Raw genomic sequence first — 25,531 nt, 5'->3', positions numbered from 1 at the left:
CATATAATTTACATTGTTGCTTGTTTCCTGCTTTCTAGCCAACCCGCCCCCTCGCAACACCCGGCCAACTTTTACATTGATAAATTTTTAGTAATTCCTCTTCTCTCTGGCGGTTTTGCACTTCTTTTTTTTGCCTTTTGTCTTCCGTTGCTGGCAAGGACTTTATGAATAAGTGCTAAAATGCCAGAGACCAGGACCGCAATGGACCGGGCCATGTCATGCTGGTTAAACTGACGAACACGCGCACGCCCTCCCTTCCCACGCCCACGACCACTACTGCCACGCCCCCTAAGTCGTACCATACCACACCATCCTCCTAGTTGGTCTGCAGAAAAAGTTTCCTCCGCTGGCTGTTGTTTTTAGCCCGATGATTCATTGTGAAAGTGGAGCTGGTCGTGGCTGGAAAATGCTGAAATTGTATTCTGTTGTCCGGAGTCGCGTACACAAATGTGAAATTCGCCAGCCACAAAAAACCAAATTCAACAGCAAGAAACACTTTTGTTGTTAACAACTTTGTCATCCCAATATGCTTGATGAGCATTCATCACCGCGTGATGGATCTATTCCAGTGAAAAATCGGCGGAGGGAGTGATTCAGTTGTTGGAAAAGGAAATGGTACACTTATGATGGGACATACAATTTAAAAATATATTTTTTCTTTTATTATACGTTTTTTTCTTATATAAACATAACTTTAAATTTTAATATCTTAGTTAGTTACGTTAAATACTAGCCTTCTAAATTTAAACTTGTCTCTTAAAGCTTTAATTATATTTAGTACTTATTCAAATTTTATAAAATATATCTTACAAAATGAAAAATATATGATTGCTTTTTTTTCTCCTTTTCTTTTTCTCCTTTATTCTAAAATATATAAACATTTTTATTCCTTGCGTGGGTGTGTCTATATATGTTCCTTCGAACCAATTAAAAGTATCTGCAATTATTTAGTCTGTGTTTGTCCATTCGAAATAGCATTTAGGACGAACCCGTTCCATGGAAGCCTCTTTGACATGCGAGCCACAAAGCTGTTAAGGGTTCGCTTTGCCACAGAAAGCCAAAGTAGGTGTACTGAATCGAATCGAATGGAGTGGATGTGGAAGTGGAAGTGGGTGGTGGTGGGTGGGTGGGGAAAGTGGCAGGGCCCATGTGTTTGTGCTCCACTCGAAATGTATTTCGAGAGCGCATGTCAAAGGTCAGCCACTGCTCACATGTGTCAGTCGCTGTCGAAGTATCTGTATCTGTGTGTGGTATCTGTATCCGTGTCCGTGTGTACGTAATTACATGCGAACCTCCCCCTTTGGGGGTTTTTTAGTATGAGCTACTATAATATACGCTCCGCCTTGTTTATGGGTGTCTGTCCAGGCCGAAGCCATGAATTAAACATTCGCCATAAAAGCCTTTAGCTGCCGCACTGAAACATGTCACAAATCATTAGCACTTATTCAAATCCGGCGAAAGGGAGGCGTCCCTCGAATACAAAAACACAAGAAAAGCGGTCAACTGTATGCAAAAGATTAATGCAAAATATTCAAATGGAATATGTACATATTTTGTGACCCCGGCCAAGTTTGCCTAATTGCGTGAGACAGCCAAAGGTCAGAGGCGGCAGCGTTAACAATAAGAGATCACTGGACCAGATGCCCAAAACTCTTGGCGATGCATCAGCAGCATCCCAGGTAGCCGCTTGAACTCGACTCTTATTGTCGAGTGTCCAGCGATGGACTTAACCTTTCCTCTGCCGACGAGGGCAGCAGCAAGCTCGAGTCCCTATAGTAGCAACCCCCGAAATATCTCTGGACATTGTCCAGAGTCTATACGAATTTTCTGCTCGATTTTCTTAAAATTTTACAGCATATTATGGCAGCGCCAAAAGGGTTCCGCTTGTCCACTCCGATTACCTGGGTTTTTCGCCCAAGAATCCACAGCGTTTTTGGGGTTGATTTTGGGTCGATTTTATACGCATTTCGATTTTAATTCCATCTTCGGCGTCTTGCATACGGCGTTTTTGCATACGGCCCAAGACGCTCGGGGACTTATAGCCACGACTGCATCGTGGGAATTGGACACTGGTCAGCCAGCGCGGGGACATTGGCCAGATCAGCTGTGTGTCCTTTGGCAGGACTTCTCGTTGCCGCACATTAATCCGATTTTAATGAAGCGCAACGTTGTTGCGGTCGTGATCGCATTTTCTCGACTTCGGTCAGCCGAAAGAAAAACGCAGTTTCGGATTAGGATTCTTGAATAGACAAACTTGAATAAGGTCGGCTATACAGTGGCCATATTTTTGTAACTCAGAAAATGCATTATAAAACTCCACTGATAAATGCATTTTAGTCTGAAAATATTTAATAATTTAACTGAAAATGGAACTATATCCAGAAAACATATGTAGGTATATATTATGATTTTAAAGATCGGTAAAAACGAAATCACTTTATTTAAATCGATTTTTACGTCTTGTCGAAATCATTTCGGAAGTGGCATCAAATGTATCTCACCAATCCATTCAACCGTGAGGCATTTAACAGCCTTATCCCCAAACCCAAACTCGAACTTTCCCGTGGCTCCATGCGGGTCCCCACGATCCGACTCCTTCTGCAGACCCATCAAACTGATAATTGAGCAGTCAAACCGAAGTGAACCCATGCCAAAAAAGATCACTGTGAAAAGAAGACTCTCCTCCAAGCTTGAAATGTTTTTGTCCGAACTGCAGCAACCCGCAACAATGGCAACTCATTTCACTCGGGTTACGGCGGTGATGAATGATCTCATCAGCGAGGTGTCGACCAGAGCCACAATGATTGGCCCCACGTTTTTATTTCTTCTACTGCGGAACAGCTCCCAGAATAGCCTCCGATGTACAGAAAATCGTTTGCGGCCAAGTGTAAAATTTAAAATTTAATAATTAACAATTGTTTTTTAATTTCCCAGCGGCAAATCAGCGGCACTGCGATCTAAGCTGCCTGCCTAAATTACTTTCCCCCTTTTTGCCGCCTGTCAATCGGCCTGTAGTCTGGCCGAGATCTCTTTGTTAGGGCCATGATTAATGATGCAAAATTATGAACTCGCTTGTTCTGGGGCGGCGGACTGACTGGTCCGCCAGTTGTAAGTAGTTTTGTAAATCGGTTAAAGAAAAATGACTTCATTAAATTCATTAGCGCCCATGTGTGAAATTCGTTCAATTGCTTTCCGATGGCTGGTTTCCTTTGTGGCACCCCGATGTGGCTGTGGAGTCTTAAACGGGGGCACCATACTCCCATTGTGGCTCCATTTAAAGAAGGCGAATTGAACCCGCCTAATGACACCCTATACGGATCTCTTACCCACCGATTTGGGTTTAGCCGCAAACGAAATTTGGCAGTCTATTGCTCGATGCCCAGAGCTATTTGTTCGGCCTGGGAAAATCATTGGGGGTGAGGTGGGAGTCGAGAGTCCGGAGAAGGAGAAGGAGAAGGAAAAACCAAGATAATCAAGCCGAGCTGCAGTCAAATGTGCCACATAGATGGATGGATTTGCCAGTTTCGCCGGCTCGACTCATGTGAGCCTGAGTCTGCGACTCCGGCTATAAGTCATCGGCATTGATAGCCATCAATCGCCGACCGCTTTCCACGTTGCCAAGACCACAAAGTTGCCCAAAGTGGCGCGAAATGTACTATAAGTACAATTAGTCGGGGGCTGAGTGTGGAGTTGGCCAAAGCTGGAGCTAAAGCTGAATCTGAATCCCAAGACTTGACTTGCCTCCGGGACTGGGCTATGGAAATGCATCCATCCACAAGCTCGGGTTCGTTACCGACTATTACTCCAACGCATTTTCCAAACTTGGCTATTTTTCTTGGCGGCGGCTGCCTCGGCAACCGCAGAGCCCCTCGGTCCACCAATTTGGCTTGTGGTCAGTCACTTTGTCAGTTGGCAGAGCCAAAAGTCTTGGGCCTCATTCGCTGGCAAAGACGATGGCTCGTTGAACCTTTTTAACCGTTGCTTGGTCAAGAGTTGTTAACCATATTAAAGTGTTCAATGATTAATTACACGCGTCCAAGATTAATTGAAATCAATCAAAGCTGAAGTTAACTAATGGCAACACGTTTGTAATCCCCCAGCGCAAGTCCATTCTCCGTCTGTTTCTGTTTCTTTTTCTTTTTCTGGTATCTGGTATCTGGAATGTCGGTACCCTGGACTCGTACTCCTACTCCTACTCCTAATCGTAGTACCCGTAGTACCATCTCGCTGAAGAAGCCCCACACTCATAGTAATTTTATTGGCTACCCGAGCTCGGATTCCCAAGTTCTGCTGTTGAAGATTCCCATGCTTAATTACAATTAGGGATTTTGTGGGCCATACGCATTACTTGATGGATGTTTAGTTTGGAAAAAGTAAGAGTTCATAAAATACTGTACTCATTTCAAAGCTGTGATGGTCATTGAAATCACAAGGAAAACAATTTAGTTATCGTTTATTTGCAGCATAATCTAGCCACAGGATTATATCCTAAAGTAGCCGTAGTACGGGAATTTATAGAAAGTAGGAGAACCATTGCGGTAAGGATAACCATACCAATAGCGTTGTACTTTTCCTCTAATGGTGGGCCGACTGTAGAATACAGTTCGTTTGGCACGAGTCTTCACTGTGGGTCCGACATGGTTTTTTCCTGGCGAGGAACTGGTTTTTGATGGTTCCTTGGCTGAAACCAGGCTGAAAGCCAGGATCGATAACAGGACGAATAGGAATACGAAACGCATTTTCGCTTTCGATACGGGAACTTCCGAAAGCGTAAATCAGTCGGTTGAACTGATACACAGTGAGTTCTTTAAAGGGTTTTTATAGTCTGTGAAATAATGAGATTCAAGCAAAAATAACTATAGGCAATTGGTTAACCTATAGAATAGGATTTATTGCTAGTAATATAACTACATTTTTAATTTTGTTACGTAACCTTATAAACAACCATATATGGCTTGGCCGACCGAATGCATAAATGTACTTTAAAATAAATAGTGTAATTCCTGATAGGTATATTCATTTATATTTAATCATTTATTTATTTAATTACATTGCACCAACACTACCGCATTTAAATCGGGACCCCAAATGACACCTTAGATCCAAAAGGTGTGTCGTCCCAATTAAAATGAAAATATCCCTTTTTTAATTACGAGGTTACCCGGCTTGGAAGTTGTATCAATTGCCTGACAGTCTGCTAAGTTATGGATTATGCCCTTGGGGCAAAGGAAGGGGACTTCCCTTAGATCGCTTACAGAGTTACACACGTGACACTAACGGGAGGAAGTAACTTTAACCGACGAGCGGAAGCAGTCAAAGGACATGCTAAACCGCTTCCCCCGACAAACCCCCTACCCCACACACACACACACATACACATGTGGTTAATTATAATTACGCAATTTTAATATCAAAACAAGCCAGCCAAAAAGGAGGAAGGGAAGCATGTCCAAGTCCTGTTCGGATCCGTGGAGGGTTGTTGGCTTGGTTTGCTTTGGTTTTGGCTTGGTCGCGTTGAAAAGGCGAAAAGTGATGAATGAAATGCGATGATTTTCAGCTACCGAGCAACCCCCAACAGACAGGTTGAGTTGGCCACCTCACACCTTGAACCACCCATCACCCCACCCACCTCCGCCCACTTTCAGCTTTGATTGAGCATATCCGGTGGGATTAGAGCGAGGGGTTGCCCAGGTTTGCTGTCAGTTGCGGCTCGTCCAGCCAACCGAGAGTTATTAGCTTTTATGATATTGATAGAGGCCGATGTCTATTGACAATTAAACAATGACAGCACCACCCAGACCCACTCCACTCTTATCCATCCATGATGTACCATCCTGCCATCCTGAATCCTCGAATCCTCGAATCGAGGGCGTACTGTGTTTTGGGGTAAGTCATCGAGTTGGGCGTTTTGTTTGCGCGAACCCCTCGAACCTTCGATAAGAATCTATTGGTGGTTTTGGCCGCAAATTGATATGCACAAGTGAGCGGAGGATAATTTGCGTGGCTTTCATGTTGATTAGACGGGGATTAGTACATCATGGCGATGGTCAAATAAAACTTTATGTGGTATTTAACGCATATGCTACAAATTTGATTAGCGGACTGCTGACTGCTAAATGCCTAATTGTTAACTTGATTAATGGAAAAGTTGCCAGCGCAAAAAATGTCTGATGACATCCCTTAAATATTTACATAATTCTTATGCACTGGACTACTCAAAGTCCAAACTTCTGCAGAACAAAGAACCCAGAGATCCCAGAACACAGAACCCAGAGACAGACAGGCAGAGATTGGCCCAGAGGTCCAGCTAATAAAATCCAAATGATAATTATGACATTCGTACGTGATAATTGCCGCAAACCCCGACAAACTCCCACACAAGCCACCTAATCTGGAGAGGAGGAGCTGCAAAGTGCCCGAAAAGAAAGCAAACAGATCGTGACAGCTCGTGGAACATAAACAAACACACACCCTCCTGGACTTATAATTAGCATGGCTCAGGAGCAAGACCTGGCGAACGAACTAATAAATAAATGGAGATTTTCTGTTATTTATTTTTAAAATATTTCCCAGTCCCCCGTGAGAGGCCCGTTTCGAACACGTCGTCGTTTTGGGTCACACACATTCATTTGGTCGAGGTCAAGTTGCGAGATAATTTGGGACTCCTCAGATCCCCAAGACTAGGAGAAACGCACACAAACACATTTTCCAGTCTCAGTTTATTGGTGGAACAAAAGTTGTAGTGGATTTAACCATAGATGGGTCCGTAGAAGGGTCCGTAACCTCCCAAATAGGGACGACCATAGATGCCACCATAACCATAGCGTCCGTAGCCGAGAGGTGCTCCATAGGGATTAATAACGATCTGCCGCTTAGCACGCACTCCAGACTCCATAGCCTTTCCAGTATCCTTCTCCACCGACGGCGAATTGGTGGATTTCTTGGCGGTCACAACGAGGCTTAGAGCCAGGCAAACAATAAATCCGAACAAAATCGCGAAACGCATTTTTACTTTCGACAGGAGAATATCCAATCACAACGATATTTCAGGGTTATCTGACTTAGCCGGCACTCCAGATCAGCTTTTATAGTCGACTTGGAACGCAGTACCGAGCACTTATCGTATTGATATTAATGAGATTCAAGAACAATCTAAGCAAAATACAACGCCGAAATGTGGAACCTGCTCGACCCAAGTGACTAAATACAAACAACAGTTTAGTTCTGTGCATTTCACAAAATATTCACAAATTCGATGACGAAAGCAAACATCTCGTGAATTTCCGATCAAATCCGATCAATGCAAAACTAGAATCAATATTTGTTTAAATAATTAGCCATGATACGAATCCTGTATCATTCGGAAGTCTGTTTTGGGACTAAACGTTTTTAATTTTAAATCTTATCACGTTTGTATCTAGAGCAAATCGATGCTAAATTTAAGATTTTAGGCTAGTCATTCAAGAAACTAGTTTTTACGCACAGTGGAAGGTGTGAATAGTACGTCATTCCGCAGTTTGTAAACAAATATATATTTTTTTTTGGCAAAACCACAGACATACGGAAGCCTGATGGCTTGGTATTAAGCTGATAGAATCATCTCGATTTTTAAGTAGGTAAACAACAACATGGCGCTATATATTTATTGCGTGGAAATAGCCCAGTGTGGTCACACGATCAGTGATCAGTGATCGATGATCAGCGCTGAGTAAAAGCATATAAAATTACCAGGGCATAAAGCTCTGCAGACAGTCTGATTTGCTTTGATCTCTTACTCCTCGGGATCTGTCTGTCTGTCTTTATGTCTGATGTGTCCCCGTTTGCATTGCCATAAATCAGTGGGACTGCCAAGAGGAAGCGTCGATCGATCGACTCGGTATCAGTATCATTCCCATTGTCCGCCTCCCAGTTCCAGCCCCATTCTGATTTCGATTCTGATTTCCATTACCAGTTCCCCACATCCTCATACTCATCCACATCTAGGTCCACACATCCACATGTGCTGCCCAGACATTGTCGTCGCATTTGCTCTTCGATTCTCGATCTGTGCCGATCTGTGTGTTGTTGTCATGTGATTTAAGGGTTCCGTAAATCACGCTTCTTGTCTAATTTTGTCTCGCCCGAGATTCCCGGCATAGTTGCCAACTCAATGGAATTATTTCTTCGTGTCAAGTGCGCCCAAGAGAGAAGTTTTTGCACATGATCGCGCCACTTCGATCGCTGGCAGCTGCACATTTGCAACTGTATCTGCAACTGAATCTCCATCTGCATCTTCGGTTCGATCTCAGACTAAATCTGTAAATCTGCATCTGTATCTGAGTCTGCCATTTCATGTTAACTCACTGGCAACGACTGCCGCTGGGGATCCTCAATCGAGCATAACATTTGCAGACCTCATTGAGTTGTCTCCGCCACTTACGAAAAAGGCTTTGCCACAGAGTATCTGAGTATCTGGAGTTGTCTGGGCCAAGTCGTAGACAACTTGTCCATTTGCATGCCAACACTAGTTTGCCAAATGGCAGTAAGTTGCAGTTTAGGGTTGGGCTAGGAGTTGGAGTTGGAAGGCAAGGCAAGTCTCAATTAGGCCCCAGCCTGAACCCCATAATTAATTTACATATAATTGTTACAATCGGAAGTACACATCAAATGGCATAACGCTGTCCCCCACGTCGACCTGTAAATTTGTGATTATTGCTGGGCACCGGGAAGTATATAGACCATACCATACATATATAGCTAACCAAAATGGTAAGCGCCACCTGACACGCCCTCGTCATTTGGCAGATAATTGTGTGTTCGGATTGCTGTCCATTTGGCTGACAGGTGGAATGGTCTTCGAAACAGAAACCATTTGGCGTGTCATCAAAACAATGGCCGTGGCAATCACCACGCAATGAAGTTGCCGCCCCACCGACTTTTTCTAATTTGGGAATGTCACCGCTTTGACTGACGTCCAATATGATTTAACTAACTTTTATGACACCAATTATCGTGTTGGACTTTCTGGGCCACTCCATTTGGACAGGTGATGTCAGCGAAAGTTAACTGGATTTCGAGCGGAATGAATTCTCATCCGCCTTCCTCCGCCGAACAACATGGAGAATTTAAATTTGTACCTTTCGCCAAGAGATTTATGAATATTCAGGGTATAGGAAATGGGAAAAATTTGCACATTTCGATACGCAAATAAACATTTGAGTTTCCTTTGTCCGGCCAAGTTTAATTTTGGGTTTTTCCCTCAGATTATGGGGTAGATTTTCGCACTCGCATTCACTCGCTCCAGTTTGCACAAAAGATCTGTCCCAATTCAGATCGTGACGTGGGTCCCTCAAGCAGCTGGATGTCGTCTACCAGGTCTGAAGTCTCGAGATCGGTGGTTGCATTCTGGATATCTGGATGTACCATACATATATTTTCTTGGCTTTGTCTTGGGTGCGTGGTTCTGGGTGAAAATTTACCTAAGATTTCCGTTGATTGCATGTGAATATTTGATGATCGGTTTTGCTGTATGCAAAACATGTTTGCAAATTTTTTAAGTGCTACTTTTTTCTAGGCCTGCCCGCTGGGGTGGCGGCAAACGGCAAACTGTGCTCTGTTTTTTATTGTTCTTTGTTCGCATGGTCATAATAAGGCGGAACGTGTTGTAAGGCTGTTTGCTCGGGAAAGAATTGATGGTCTAGGGAGCTGGGATGTGTGAGTGACCTTAATTAGGAGATGCTGACCTCGTTTTTTGGGAGAATCTTAGAAAAACTTCTGGAATATTGTGTGTCTGAGAAGTGGGTAAACATTGTTACGTATTGCGGTATTAGTTCGTATAAATAGGCATAACGTTACTTATGTAGCTAACAATCTTTGCCTACTTATAGTACAATCAAAGTAATATAACATTTTACAATGATTTTTTAGATTTTATAAGCTTGTAATACACGTTTGGAAAACCATTTAAATGCGACATATTGCTTCTCTTCTATATGAAGTTCCCCTTTTATGAAGTTCTATCAGCATTTTAATTTATTTAACAACTCCGAACCATTTCCTATGATTAATCTATACCCTATTTTTCCCGCCAAAAAAAGTAACTACATTCTGTCACACAAACACAATGAAATGCTCTTATTCAAATCCCGAACTTCACGCCTAATCAGCGAACTGGACAATGGGCAAATGCAAATGCTGCATACATTTTTCGAAACGAAATCAGAGCATTAACACAGGAAAAGTAGGGAAATTCTTTAGAAAAACCTCCCTCCCTGCCATTTCTGTCCCTCAAGCGTTGATCTTTTGACCTTTACGCTTGAGTTCCTTAACTCGCCAGACATGCAAAGTAATGCATATGAGATTGCATATATGGTCGGGAGACTCTTGGGCGACTTTTCTAAGGGTGGCAACCGACTGAAAGGCGCGTACAGCCCAGAATGAAAAATGGCATTATACTGACCTTTAGTTTTCGGTACAGTCTTGGAGAAAGAAATTCTTAAATTCTATTTTAGAACTGTTAGATATTGAATAAGCTCAGCTGCCTAAGCCATAAATGTCATATTAATTACAATTTTCCATCAAACGATCATAAAACTCGAGATATCAAGTTTGGTAATTGGAAAAACCATTCCAAATGAATTGTTCCTACTCCGTCGATATAGCCGATATAGCTGCTATAGCCAACTCAGGTGCCAGATCCCCACTTGAGATCTATCGAAATTTACGAGCCTGAGGCATGAACCCTTTTAGGGCCATTTCACTTCAGCAATTCGATTGGGGAGGTGATAGAGCAGAGAACCTACACTCGAAAGGGGGTGAAATGGGAATTGTCAGCGATGGACTCAAGTGGAGATCGGCGGAGGAGCTCCTCTCTTTCGGTACTATCCACTGTGTTGACAACATGCTCTGCGAGATGTGGGTGCAGCAGTCGGTCCATGGAGCACGCGCCAACTTCAAGCTGCAGGCCGGGCCATAACTTCTTCGGTTGTCAGGCGTTTAGCTACTTAAACACTTAGGACAGCATGCGGGACGCCCTTCCAGTGGTTCTCTAGATGATTTGGCCGCCTTAATTGCATTTCTTCGATTCCACGCATGCCACTCACTCAACTACTTGGCGCTCCATTTCATTTTCGGCGACATGGGACATGGGCCCCCTTCTGTCCACGCAGCGTGTGTATTAGTAAATTTATTTGGTTTTTGGCAGAGATTTCGTCTCTGGGAAATTTATTAGCACATTAAGATAAAATGAAGTCGTTTGTGCCTCCACGCTCCACTCGCTCCACTCGATCCACTCGCGGCTCCCTCGTCTGGCATTAAATTTTATTGCCTTTTTTGCCCATTGTCGTCGTATTATCGCCCTGTCCAACTGCTCCGGCTCCAGCCTTCGATGCAGCTCCTCCTCCTTTGGCCAAGGCATTTCGGGAATTCTGTAGTTTTGGTATTTTGAATAATGTCAAGCATCTTTATGGTAGATTTATTCCGGCTAAGCATCGCTCAGCATCGCTCAGAATCGCTCAGCATTTCGATGTGGTGGGGCCGCAGAGTGGTGTGGCAGCAGGTGCGGTTTGGTTTTGGGGCATTAAGTATGATTAACAAATGATGAGCGTGTTCGAGGGAGCACATTAAACAGATGGATTACTAGTCGATAAATGTGGCTATTTGTGCCAATAATAAGTTGGGTGTTTCAAATTGATTGAACCCAATTCATTCTGAATTTTACTACACTCATTGCTTGTTTTTAGTGCTCAGCCTTAGTTATGTTCTGTAGTAACCGCAGATTGTAGAAAGACATTCTTGCTACACTCTATTTTACGACGACCAATTCCCCAAACTTGTACCATCTGTACTTTTGATAAAATGCATCATCCTAACATCCTAATCGAGCATCCTAAAGTATGCAAGGACATTAAAACTCAGGTAGCTTTTCATTATGCTCTCAAAAAGTATTTCCTCTCGAAACAAGCATAAACTGCGTTTAACTAGTTCCCACTAGATTTCCACACAAAGTTGCTATCAGTGCCGACCAATCTATTCCCAAGCGAAGCATCAATTAAAGGGTTCCAGTCGCAACTAACTGCACGCAACTAACTGCATCAATTAGGAGCTGCCAGCATAAACCACAAAGACCGCTGATTACAAAGTTCGGTGCTGCTGCAGTTGCCACCCCGCGAGTCCTGGCATTCCCATGCAAGGATAATGCAGCGAGTTCCGCTTAGGAAGTCTGACTTCCTGGCGAGGGAAACGGAACTAGAAACTGCACTTCATGAAGGAGGACGAGGGTGAGGGCGAGGGCGAGGGCGAGTACCCTTTACATGTCGCAGGGGGTGAACTGCGCCTGTTGTCCTGGCCGCAGTGTCCTGCCACTGATTGAGTGCATGACTGACCAAGTTGACGGACTCTTGTTGACTGACTGACTGACAATTAAATGACACACAGCGGAAAATGCGCTGCATGCAACTTCAAAGCGGCTGCAGTTGTCAGGCGGCGTGTGAAACGCTGACTTGGAGATTTCCATGCCAAAACAGGAAGTTGATGTTGCCACAGGAAATGTGATTTGTAGTTTTTCCTCTACTTTGCTCTCGTTTCCTTTTTTATTTTTTCTATTTTGATTAAAATTTGTTTGTCCTGCGACAGGTGAGGCGACAAAGCACCGACACCCGCAGCCGCAGCTGACTTTCCACATCGATTTCCGAGCAGCTTTTTAAAGTCCTTGCCGGGCCAGACGCCATTTTGATGGCAGCCAGCCAGCCAAGTCAACGATCCAGCTCCTCCTGCCGCCTTCGCCAGGACTCCCCGGTTCCTTCTACTTCTCCGCCGGCTGCCGCTTTTATTTGACAACTCGTTCCAAATAGCACAAAAGCCAAGCTGACATGGATACACATGAAAGTTGCGAGTCGCGAACGGATTTTTATTTCATTTTTTTCCGCTTCTCTCATTTCCTTGCTGGTTTTCATTTCGTTTTTATGTTTTTTCATATTTTGGCGCATGTCCTTTGGCGGCTGCGACTCAAAAGCGGAAGCAGCGGTCTCATATGTACCACTGCTGTTGAAGCACTTGAAAAAATTACTTATAATAAACTATTAAATAAACAAATTCATTTCCCAAGGCTGTACAACAATTATTTACACACTTTATAAAAATAATTATAAATAAAACAATTTTTAAGTGCTTCAATGATGAGGACATGCATTAAATCAAGAGCGTGTTTGACTGGGATTTTGTTCTTGGTGTATATTTGCTCCTGTTTCGGTGGCTCGCTTTCCTTCGCTGGCTGTAATCAACATTTTGCAATGCTCCTGTCTGCCGTCTGTTTGTTTATCAAAAGAGTCAACTGTGGCAACCTGGTGGCACCCTTCCCCCGCCCCACCTCCCCTCTGGTCGTGGTGAAATTTTCAATTTAATTTTCCCCGCTGCCATTTCACTCTGTTTGCTTTGACTTCGTTTCTTTCTGGCTTTCAACTTCCTTTCATTTCTCCTTTTTTGTATTTTGATGCATGACAAGACGCATTTGACAGACGACGGGTGCACCTACACAAACCAATCCAGAACACAGATATGTATACATATCTATATCCTGCCGCCAGGATATTCGCATGCAACGCATTGAGGAAGCACACGCGCTGCTCATTTGTCTCGTGCACGGAGAGCACAAGAAATTGAAGTGTCAAAAATTGTGACACCTCCGATTGTGCCCTATGACGGATCGGGGCTAAGAAGGAACGCATATGGCAGGGATTAGCTCGTTCCATTCATTGGAGCCCAGATCCATGGTGCAACCGTAAGTCGAAGGTAAGAGCATAACTCTAAGTGTATTAAATATAAAGTAGAAGTCATGGTTTTTATGTGCCAGATTCTCCCAATGAAATTGAAATGCAGAAAAATATGTGAAAACCTTTGTTTAAAAATACATAAATAAATAATTATACTATATGAAGCAGAGCTGTTTCATCTCGATGTCAGATCACTTAGCTGAAACCCATGCGCCGATTCGCTGTCATGGAAGGGAAAGTGGTAACCTAGCGACGACACATATCCCTAAACCGGGCAAGGGTTTCCCTCGGGTTGGTGCGAAGAGAAATTGTGATTTTATGCAAATACTGGGTGTGCGAGTGTTGTGTTGTGTAAGGGAGCGACAAAGATTCATTCCGTGTCATCAGTCAACTTGATGGTGTAATTATATAGCATTACAAAAACACAATAAAAGCGGAACAGCCCGAGCCAATGCCGCACCAAGTTCAAGTGCCGAGTCCATAGTCGTGGAAAGTGTTAATAATAATGATGATGATGGCGATGGGGATGCTGCCGATGTGGAAACTGGATGCTGGAAACAGGATATTTTCGGCCGAATAATTGACTGCAGTTACGCGCCTGTTACGGCCCAAACTCGCTGGCAGTTTATTAATTTAAATGTCACCGTTGCTGGGAAGCTCATCCCAGTACATCCCGCCGAGCCAATGTCAAGAGGTGAAATTTCAAACCAAAACAGTTTCCCATTCACCGCGATTTTTTCTGTCTTTCGTTTCTGAAAACCAACTACGATTTATCTTCATTAAATTGGGAGTTTTAACGAGCGCGGAAACTTCCGGAGTCGCACTACCTGTATATGAATTCGGAGTGTTAGTCATAGTCGGCTCAGTTCAAAGTTTAAGCCCATGCAGCCAGAAGTGACAACTCAAGATTTTTCCTAAGACTCGAAAAGAGACGAAATTGAGCTGCAGGTGTCAAGAAATCAACTAAGGTGGCCTGGTCAAGTGGAGGCCATTAAAAGAGCGTTGGGCCAGCAGTTAAAAAAAACTATAAAAGACGGGGAAAATTCTAGTGTATAAGCATAATACCGTTTAAGGAAAATTATAAAAAGAGTTTAATGGTCCACACGAGTCAACGGACAAAGTTCATTTGATGGCTTTATTTCTTCGAAGGGAAATCACTTCCACACCGGATATCGTAATTACTTGTTTTTGGAACTTTATAAAAGTTGAAGAATACAAATTTGAGAAATGCTTGTAGAAAAACGTAATTCTGTGATAGTTTCAAGCGCAATAATTTACTTTCGAAAGCTTTCTGAATACTACGTGCCAAAACTTCCATTTATATCTGGTTTTCCTTATTTAGATACTTTCAATTCCGTTGGTGCTCGCCACAAAATGGCCACCCATGTCAGGACTCAACTCATGCGCCCTGAACATCAACTGTTGCCCCTTCAAATTGACCCCTTTGTCGGGGCCACCGAACAAAAAGAGTTGGCAGTAATAAAAGCGAAGTCCGAACTTGGGACATTGGCCATTTTGGATGCGATTCGCACACAGCTTGACCGATGGACGATGGGCCAATCCTGCCGTCAGCAGGATGCGCGCCTTGCCATTCAGGGGACACTCCCTTGGGTGCTGAGGGAACTGCCCAAACTGGTTGGAGCAATCCGCATTTGAATACAAAAATCATTAGAATTCAACGTGAAAACGTCTTAAGTTTCCTGCTGCTCGGACTGTGAGAAGAAACGGGAAAAAGTACGGTGGTGACCTCTGAACTCTGCCTATCCCGTTGCGAGCTGTCGTCCCGAAGGGGTAATACCAAAATTACGTGCGTGACTGACCAATGCGCTGACCACTGTCCAGTTTCGAAGGGCCTCAGCCGCATCCTTCAAGGATATCCCAGTCCAACCCCGTTTGGCAAGCGCACCCGGTGTCCTTCAACTCCTCATGACTATCCCGTCTCGAAAGCTGTCTCCTTAATCATTAAAAAAGTCTAATTTATGAAAATAATCTGTTTGCTCTGCGCAGTCTTCGGTCCAGAGTTCCAAGTCCAGGTGTAATCCGAATCCATTCTGGGTGCCCAGACAATCGCTTTTGCATGGCCATGGCGCAACTGACAAATACGAACAATGCGGCCATCAATCAACGGATTTTCGAGTTCAACAAGCGGTTTGCGTTTCAATCTTTTGGATAAGTAAATTCACAAATGTTTGCGTAATTAGCCTAATGGACAATTTGCGTAGCAGCGAGAGTTGAAAATTGGTTTTAGATTAGCTGGCCTTCCAGGAGATGAACACTTTGTATATATACCAGAAATAGTTTTAGCTTTAATGGGCTATCCAGTTATTTAATATAGTTAAGTAAAATATAAAGAAAACTCAGGCTTCTGTTACTTGAAATGCTTAACCAGTAGAATATTTATATTTCTATTTAATTTAGTGAAATATTCCTCTAATTACAACATATTGTGGTTACCTGTTAAAGATCATGGCAATCTTTCGGCACGTGCAGCATCCCAAAGATGAGAGTGCAAAAGTCAAGCCAAATAAAGGGCAGTCCTTATACAGCATTCGACTGTCCCAGATCGAGATAGCCCTGTCCGCTGCAGATATACAAATAAATAAATCATATCAGAGGTAAAGGGATCCTCGACGTAAAAAACGAGATCAACAAGATCAACCCTTCGACGCAAACATTATGATCTTGGGCATTAAGAAGTAAGGGCAAACAAAGCATCCGAAAAAAGGATAAAAGGCGAACAAAGGCCCGTGGAAGCTGAGTGGCCTAATTTGTCGAGTTTCAGTTGCGACTTGTGAGCTGTGAGTTGTGAGCTGTGAGTTGTGAGTTGCGAATGGCAAACCCCGACACAAATGGGCCAAACACCCGAAGAACCGCACTCACTAAATGGTCCACAAAGGAATTTCTGCGGAGGCTGCACGCGTAGGTTCCAAAGGTCGGATACTGAATGCCACAAAGGGTTTCATCCCGTTTTCTCATGATCGGATTGGAAGGATTATGAGTTCGCGATCTTGGTAGTCGCTCTGTTTGTTTTTTATTTTTCAGTAGCTTCTTAGCTGCTTTGGGACTTTTGTCAGGACCCCTGGCACTTGAGTGTTCATTGAGTTTTACGCATCTGACGATTAGCATGGGCAATCCGCTTCTGGAGATGAGAGGATCTTCAGATTGGCAACAATTGTGTGTGCTATGGGCTCATTGTGTTTTAACACTTTGATGGGAATCAGGGGTTGTTCGAGGTGGGCGTGTACTGACAAGTGACGACGATTTTCCCACATTAAGTGCGCTCAAAATGCCGCTCAGCTCAGCGGGATTCCCTTTTTTGCACTATCTGCAACTGTGGCCGCTTTTGTATCTGAGTGCCATTGAAAAGGCGTTCAAGCGCGCAATTTCGCATGTTATTTTCGCTAAATTGCGCTAATCGCTTAAACTTTTCAGCGACCACTCGTCGAGGGTGGGGCGAATGGCGGTGAAACCACATTGTTTACGACTTAAGTCCCATTTAATATGTTGTCATGGCGAAAAAGGTTTATGCCGCATTTGAATTAGGCTTTTCTTTGGCGCAGCGCTTTGACACAAGTCACTGATGAGCTGGGAAACTTTCCACTTAATTTTGATTCTTTTCATACGCGCCCACACCGTAAAAAAGCTCTTCAATGGCCACTTGAGGCTTTTTGTCGCATCCTTCTATTCAAATCCCAACCAAATTACATATTCATGTGCGGAGAGACTCTCTCAAATGGGTCTCAAGGGCTCGTTTCAATTATCCTTTCAGGGCTTTCTGCGGAAAATGTGAAAGCTGACGACAGCAGTTCATACCCTGGCCAGCATCCAACCAATCAGTACAAGTAGCATGCTGCTAAGATGCAGTTCCTTAAAATCCTTTCTCGACAGTTGACGCTGCACATTTTTGGGGCTCTAAACCCTTGAATTTAGAGCCTGACATGAATTGCGGAAGGAAGCTGCCAGAGAGCGGGTAATTCAATCGATTATGGGGACTTGGTCAGCGACACTTTGTGGTCAAACAAAGCCGGCTGCATAAAGTACCAGGAGTTATGGGCATCGGAAACACGAATAGTAGTAGTAGGATGAATAGAATCGATTTCAATGAGAATAGGCAGCCGGCCAATATCCTTTGAGTGACTCCCTACGGATAAGATCTAAGAAATAGTCAAGCTGTGTGCGAGGGCCTCATTAAACGGTATTTCTGTGGCCAGTCGTATCTCACAGTTGCATCTTGTTATCTCGTCAAGAGATTTGAGTGTGCGAGTGTGAGTGTGTGAGTGTGTGAGTGTGCGTGGGTAAACTCTCTGCTTGGCGACAATTTTGCGTCATTTGCGGTTGGTTGTCTTGGCCAAGAGAGCGGGGAATGTTGCGGAGGGACCCTGAACCCATCCATCCATCCAACCATATAGTCGAGCCAACAAAAGGCGCCTTTGTTTGGATCCTAAGTAGTCGTATCTTGAAGAACGTGTATCTGTATCTTGGGCTGCTAAACTGCAGCTTGCATGTGTCGCTGCTCCTGTGAGTGGGCACCCTAATGTGCTTCTAATGCGCTGCCACAGACCGCATGAGTATCCATCTATTGTCCCTCGCCAATCGACGCCCATTGTCTTTCGATTCGAGGCGTGGGATACTGCTAACCGTTTGGCATTTTCCAGCCGGCGGTGTGGAATACGCAAATACACACAACAATTGCATTATCTGCGTGAAACTACTTGCAGTGCGTTAATCTCAATCGCGGTTCAACGTGAACCTAATTGAAATTGTTCACCCTAAAAATTGATGTCGCCAAAGATCAGGGAACGCGTCTGTTCGCCGCAGGACAAGAGTTCAGCGGACAGTCATGTATGTGAAGAATTAATCTCACAACTCCCGCCTGATGTGGACATCACTTTGGGTCCTCAGCGGAGCGACGAGCTGATAAGATGCGACATTTGTACAGTATATGCGAGTATTTATGTATTTATAGCTACTTATTTGTTCGTTATAAGCGTGTGGAAGTTTTTTTAATATTTTTGCTCTATGCTCTCGGTTTGTTTACATTTTCGGCCTGGAAATTGACAGTCCAACACAACGAAAGCAAAAACAAAGACGGACACTCGACTGATAGATTAGCGAGGTTGGTTTTTCGGTCCGAGGAGGAGGCTGAGGTAGCGGGATGGCAATCTCGAAAGCACTTTTTGATGAACGGACGTGCACAAGTCTCTGCTTAAAAGCAGGTCAATTGACCTCGCCTCAGTCGCTCTCTCAAATGGCGCTTATCAGGCACTCGTAGAAACAAAATGCTTCTTATCAACAACTGTCTGCAACGACACTGGGCCTCTGAGTGGAAACATCAAGAAGAAAACAGCTTGTGGAACGAATAAGAAGCCCGAGATTCTTCCCCCAATTCATTGGAATTGATGTGTTTTTTTATTTGCTGAAAACAGCTCTTTGTACTTACGACTGATCAGTTTGAACAAGGAAAGCCATATTGCTTCAATATGCTTTCTTTTATAGTTTATATACATTCTGAAAGGAGTGGAAAGAACTGAACTTTTGAAATCAATGTATGAATGTATTCTTATATGGTAACTATAAAAATCGTTATAAATATTGAACCAGTTTAGTTTGAACAAAGGCTTCTAACCCCTGTAATAGCCATCGATTTGGTGGTCAAGAAGCAGATCCAGTTATCAGTCAGGTACCGTTGAATCGGAATGGAACCATTAATTATTTCCCTAATCCATCAGCATCCGTCAACAGCTCGGGCCTCTCACCTCGCCCAGTCTCACCTTTGCCTCCAACTTTCTCACACTCTGCCGGATCTGGATATTAATTAACCATGCCAAAATAGCGAAACTGACCATTAACACCGAAAAGGTTGAGAAGCCGAGGCGCATGGACGAGCAATGTCAAAAACTATTATCTCTCTAATGGGCGAAAACACACGCGTTGTGTCCTGAAAGGGGATACTTTCTCGGCTCATCAGATTCCGGCACGGACATTTCATAACTTCCACTGACCGCTGGCCAGTTCAAGTAGAGCCACCAAAGCAACCGAAGCAACCCCTTCGCTCAGCTTGAGACTTCTTTGCAATCCTTTCTTCTCTTTGCTTAAGCCTTTGTTTTTCCCGGCATTGTCCTGGGCACCGGGCACTTTGCATAATCAATAATCCTTGTCGCTGGCCCGCCATTGTCGCGCTGACCAACACGTCTGAAAAGATAAATTATGGTTTGTAGTCAAATTGAAGGCAAACAATCCCGGACAAAGACCAGACCAAGGGAATGCAATGGGTTGGAAGCGACCGGGATGGGGTGGTCATCCGATCGTCCCGAAGACAGCTGCCGTGTGCTGGAATCGGACAATGTCCGAAGAACCCATGGGCCACAAAAGTTTGATTTAATATTTTGGGATATAAGATTCAATTGCCTTCTTGGGGAGAGCTTATTGGGCAGAAGGGGGTAAGGATGCCAAGTTAAGAACATATTTTAACATTTAAAGCAGGTGGTTTCCTTAAGATTCGAATTAGAAATTATACTATTTCTTAGACGATACCCATTCCATTCCAATAAGTCACTATTATGGAGCGATAATCATAGTCAATCATTCTTGCCCAACTCCTGTTTAAATATTTACACACCTATGCTGACATAAACATACATATATGTATTTCTTTGAATCGAACCGAGAATCAAATTTAACCGATGGGTTGGCCAAATCCCTGGCTAAAGCAAACATAATTACACATTTATTTAAATGTGTAACAGCATTCGCCGAAAAGAAAGCAGATAGTTGACCTTTTCCACTCGCTGCAATCGCCAAAAGTCCTTAGACAAACGGCCAGCTGTGCAAATGTCAAGACGTAAGTGTCAAAATGCTCATTAATAACGTCATCCTTAACGGACGATGGCTGCAGGATCGGAAGCGATGTCCTTCCTGGCCAGGACAAACACACATGGACAGCTATGGCGAAAGACGGAATCGATGAGAATGCAAAAAAGCAAAGGTACGGCTAAGCCACATCATCAAAGCGAAGTATGGAAGTCTGGACAATGGGCAAAGTTCGTCAAAGGATGTTTGCGCAAGTAAACATTGGAAACTATACGCCAGGAAGAAGGATATGAGCTGTGTGTCCCTCGTGTATGGCAGTGTTAAATTGAAAAATTATGATAAATAGCACAATGGGATGGGGGAAGTTGCACAACAACCAAACCCACATCCCACTGAGAGAACGTCTTCGCGACGGTGTGAGTCATATGCAAAAGGATATTAATACCACGGCAGGACGCAAGAAGGGGTTGCGCCCAAGACGAGCGACCGGCCTCGACGGAGTGTTGCTAAAGTGTGCACTGGCCTATAAAGGACACCCATTCGCCACGGGATATCATTTACGATGCCGTGTCGTTTGACCGCCCAACGGGACTTTGGACCGCACCGTCTTCACCCCTTCTCCTGCCAACTTCCAGCTTCCGCATCCGAAGGTCCTTTGTTTATCTAGCCGGCAATAGTTCACATGAGCTTATCATCCGCAGCGCGAGTGTTTGCGAAAAAAGTTTGCCAATTCGCGGGGGGTGTGCGAAGGGGTTAGCCTTAGGACTGGAGAGTCCTTTTGGTCCTTCTGTTGACAATTGTCGTTACTGTGGCTTTGGTCTGGTGGGATATTCTCGGCTTAGTCGTGTAATGCCCCTTTGTCTTTATGGTTCGACTTGGACGTTGGCTGGTGATTACAGAACCGGGATTTGGACTGTTATCACAGGGCACATAACTTTGGATACTTTATTCGTCAGCGGGGTAAAACTAGAAAGCGGGGTAAACCATCAATCGATGTAAATGTTATGCACGGTGATGGAGTTTCCCGGCTTGTAGCCGCACTTCTGGGCCCACTCCTCCACCTCCGTCTCCCGGATCACGCGCCTTGTGGTCACGGAGTCAATAGTGCACATAGTGTCCCCCTCCAGCTCTTCGCCCACTTGGTCCAGTTGGTCGAGGCGATCGTAGATGATGCCCCGCACTCCGTGCCTCTTCAGCTTTTCGCGGATGTCCAGGTCAGTGGTGGAACTACCATAAACAAAAGCTTCCATATTGATCTGGCGCAGGTATGCCATTGTCGAGGGCTTGTTCAGTAGCGAGTTTGCATGAAGAGTCAGCCCCAGGAATTGCAGACTATCGCAAAACCTCACGGCAAACTTCTGAACGCTTACCCTTTGGTCTGCATACTGAACCGGCGAGTGCGGATCCTCCAGCAGTAGAGTCACGGGATATACATTCTGCTTAAACCGAACCATGGCACAGATGTCTGCATCGAAGCTGCAGAAGACGATGCGCCTCCTTCCTGCCTTGTGCAAAACTATCTCCAGGATGGTATCCACATAGAAGTTTCGATCGAAGGTGGGCTTAAAGCTGCCGCTCTCCCAACGCCGCACACTGGTCATCTGGGGCCACTTGATCTCGATGAGGAAGCCCATGTCGACGGACAGATTCTCCTCATCCAAGAGATCAAAAAGCAGGGGAAAGGGGCGCTGCTCTTGCAGCATTCGATCACAGGACATCTCGCAGCCTTTGCTACCAGCGAAGCGCAGGACCTTCACCTGCTTCAGCTGGTCGTAGGTAAATGCCTCCAGGGGAACGGCAATGAGATCCTTTCGTTTGGATCCACCCATAGCGAGCAGCATAAGTTTGTTAAGATTCTCGTAGGCAAATATCAGCAGATCCTGATTGTCTAGGAGATCCTCAAAGCTAGGCATTCTCTGAAGCAGAAACCGCAGTACAAAATCGTGGTACACCACCACTTGGGCATCCTGCGTGAGCTGGACATCCATTTCCACCATGTCCGCATTGGCCAAAACAGCCTGCTTGAAACCATACAAGGTATTCTCCCTCACCAAATCCGATCCCAGCCGGTACGTATTTCCCGATCCCTTGTGACCGATGTTCATGCACAGGCGATTTTTGCGCCAGTAACGCTCGTAGCTGTGACTCAAATCGCAACGGAAATTGGGCAAGGGTCGAATAATTAAATAGCGGACACACATCTCCATCAGTGGACGGTGGGTGGAGGCGCAGGTGATCTTCACCCGGGCGGAGCCTTCGGTGTCCAGCAGCTGATCTGGCATCAGGAATCCGTAACCGTAGTGATATGGTGGTTCATCGGAACCTGCTTTATGAGCGTATGTGTACAGATCCAGGCGGTAGAGCGTCTCCTCTGGGAAAGCGATGGAACAGTGGAATAACTCCATGTCCTCCGGCCCACATCGAACTCCGAATCGTGGCTGCGAAGTCAAGGGATTTTGGGCGCTCAGATTGACAACCTCGATTTCAGCCAGTCGAAATTGCCGGGTTTCTCCCTTCCTTTTCTGTTGGGCCAGATTGCGCGATAGGCGGGTTTCCGATGAAACCATTTTGAGGGGATCGGCTGGTTCGAGGCAAGGATTCTCGGGAACCTCAAACATTGGCTGCACATGGACGTACAGAAGCCTCTGTTTCTGGCGCTGCCAGCTGAATGGAGCATTGAAGATCTTCAGGTGCAGAATGGTCTCGGTGGTGGCCCATCCGCGGTCCACCTGGTTGGCCTCATCATCGTCGTGTGGTTTTCCCAAGGTGTCGCAGCGCTTTAGCATGTTCTGACAAGTGCGAATCACTCTGGGAATCAGTTGCGACTCCCAGAAGCGGATATACACATCTTTCGTCTGGGGATCATGGACCACTACGCAGTACCGGTAGTGGATGTCGATGTTGCGGGGTATCTCCAAGATTGCCTCGAACTGACAGCACGTGCATAGGCAGTTGATGCACTCGTGCTTTGCCAGGATGAACACCTTCTTGGGATCCCAGTTCCCGAGAGAGGGACAGTTGCCACTTATGGCCACATACTCATTCCCTTTGAGTGGATGGTGGTACACCACACAGAAGGGCCACTCTGTGGTCGGAACTGGAGGTGCAGGTGGTGCCTCTCGTGCCTCCGAAGCGTTACTAAGTTCGTCTTCCTCGGGCTTCTGCTCACACTCCTCGCGATCGGTGGCAAAGAACCATCGATGCATGGTCAGAGGTCAGTGTCAAATATAACGAGAATTTCGGAAAGTCTTTATAAGTGTAATAGTATAAATTGGTAGTTGGTAACAATTATTTCAACAAATTTCAGTGTATGCTTGACAGACATTTGGAATAATTTCTACATCACATATTGCTGAAGCACGACAAACTGGTTGAAGAGTTTTCCAACCTTTTTTCCAAGAAATCATAAGTCTGAACTTCTCATTCGTGCTGTCTTAAATAGTTCTTACACAATCAATTCTGGAAACTACCTCAGTCCAACGCTCCCCATGTGACAATTCTTACTTCTGTTTTTCACATGACAAAACATATAATTAGCTAACCACAAGGAACCAGGATAATGTTTTGGGGAATATTATGAAACGCAATGAAACTTTCCCACCAAAGTCAACTAAGCATCCTGTCATATTTCCCGCAGGATGTGATCTTTTGATCCGGAAACTATAAAATTGGTACACCAAGCCCGGAGAAATCTCTGTGTCGCGGAGAAGGCACGCAACCGCAAGCCCTCTTTCCCCTCTTTCCCCTCGAACACTGAAAACACTAAAACGAGCCACCTGCGACAGGATCGGAAAAAAGGAACCAGGATCGAAGCAGGGACACGCCATACACTAAAACTGAGGGGTTGCGCTCCTGCTCGAATGGGAAAATTAGACTACGCTTTAGTCAGGGGAAAAAACCAAATTAGTGTGGGCTTTAAAATTAAATTTTAATTGTAGCCTCTCCGAAAACTGTTTGTAAACTGTGGGAAATTCCGAGTCACCGCAATGATTCCAAATATAGAAATGTCAGTCTGAATGTTTGGAGTCCGGAGCAGTGACAGTTGTCAATGAAACCATTTCGGGCACTTCCCAATTTGAGTATCTCACCTTACCGAAATCAGGGCAACACTTCGCTGGCTTCCAACTTGGGGCGCTCTCGAATTTCCGTGGTGCCTAATCCGCTTGTTTACTAAACAAATCAGCTGAAAAGGGGTGACATCGAATGCAAAGGGGCCGGGCCGAGTAAGAGGGGTCTCCCAGGATGGATCGAAATTTATGCCCGTCAACGGCGATTAAACAGCAAACGAGGCAATCAAGACGATCCGGACACATGCCAGAAGCCTCAGCCCCAACCGCAGATGCTGCAACTCGTTAGCTCTGTCTTCTGCTTCATTTTGGACCTCAAAAAGTATATAAATATCATATAACTTGGAATTTTAATGATGGAAAAGGAAAATTACGCAAAGAAGGTAAAATCATACTTAAGTTATTGGCGTGTTCCACTCTTCAGTAATAAGTGACTATGTGCTGACTATCCTAACAGCAATTCTTCCATCGATCCCGTCTTCGACAACTTTTTTATGACAAACCATGTTAACTCGCCAGTAATTAACTAATATTTGCTTTAACCCTCCCAAACATTTTTTTAAGGACACAGTGACGTCAAGTGTGTCGCAAGTCAGGCTCTCGTTCTGGTTTGAACCTTCTGTGGTGATGCAGCACAAAATTGGAACACATGTGCGCTAGACCGCAGAACGAGTGCCAAAAGTGCTGTCCACCAGCCATGTCCGTTTTCCGCTCCTCGCCTCGTCCTGCTTCCTGACCTCGTCCTGCTTCCTGACCTCGTCCTGTGTCCACAAACAGCAGCTGGAACTGAAACCGAAACTGAAACCGAGTCCGCCGCGCCTGCGCACTGGGCAGCAGGTAGAAGTCCTTTCGGATCTTTTCGTTTGCGTGCAGAAACACTTGACTCAGATTGTTTTGGGCCCTGCG

General features: G+C 44.8%; 5 protein-coding genes across 5 annotated transcripts; all 5 read right to left on the bottom strand.

Moving 5' to 3' along the window:
• Window positions 1-4,400: 4,400 nt before the first annotated feature.
• LOC120452066 lies at window positions 4,401-4,804 on the bottom strand. The gene has a single exon (XM_039636129.2). The coding sequence runs from the start codon at window positions 4,737-4,739 to the stop codon at window positions 4,482-4,484; it is 258 nt and encodes an 85-aa protein (XP_039492063.1). The 5' UTR covers window positions 4,740-4,804; the 3' UTR covers window positions 4,401-4,481.
• A 1,896-nt stretch (window positions 4,805-6,700) lies between these two features.
• Window positions 6,701-7,064, bottom strand: LOC120451977. The gene has a single exon (XM_039636003.2). The coding sequence runs from the start codon at window positions 7,004-7,006 to the stop codon at window positions 6,749-6,751; it is 258 nt and encodes an 85-aa protein (XP_039491937.1). The 5' UTR covers window positions 7,007-7,064; the 3' UTR covers window positions 6,701-6,748.
• Window positions 7,065-15,147: 8,083 nt separating this feature from the next.
• LOC120454119 lies at window positions 15,148-15,417 on the bottom strand. Its single transcript, XM_039639153.1, has one exon. The coding sequence runs from the start codon at window positions 15,415-15,417 to the stop codon at window positions 15,148-15,150; it is 270 nt and encodes an 89-aa protein (XP_039495087.1).
• Window positions 15,418-16,867: 1,450 nt separating this feature from the next.
• Window positions 16,868-17,020, bottom strand: LOC120454253. The gene has a single exon (XM_039639380.1). The coding sequence runs from the start codon at window positions 17,018-17,020 to the stop codon at window positions 16,868-16,870; it is 153 nt and encodes a 50-aa protein (XP_039495314.1).
• A 4,445-nt stretch (window positions 17,021-21,465) lies between these two features.
• LOC120453670 (glycerophosphocholine phosphodiesterase GPCPD1) lies at window positions 21,466-23,891 on the bottom strand. Its single transcript, XM_039638480.1, has one exon. It carries the CDS (start codon window positions 23,762-23,764, stop codon window positions 21,545-21,547), a length of 2,220 nt encoding a protein of 739 aa, XP_039494414.1. The 5' UTR covers window positions 23,765-23,891; the 3' UTR covers window positions 21,466-21,544.
• Between the last annotated feature and the right edge of the window lie 1,640 nt (window positions 23,892-25,531).

The sequence above is a fragment of the Drosophila santomea genome, chromosome 3R, assembly GCF_016746245.2.
Source record: "Drosophila santomea strain STO CAGO 1482 chromosome 3R, Prin_Dsan_1.1, whole genome shotgun sequence".
Lineage (NCBI taxonomy): Eukaryota > Metazoa > Arthropoda > Insecta > Diptera > Drosophilidae > Drosophila > Drosophila santomea.
The sequence above is the reverse complement of the archived record's forward strand: the minus strand, read 5'-3'. Positions and strand labels throughout refer to the sequence as shown.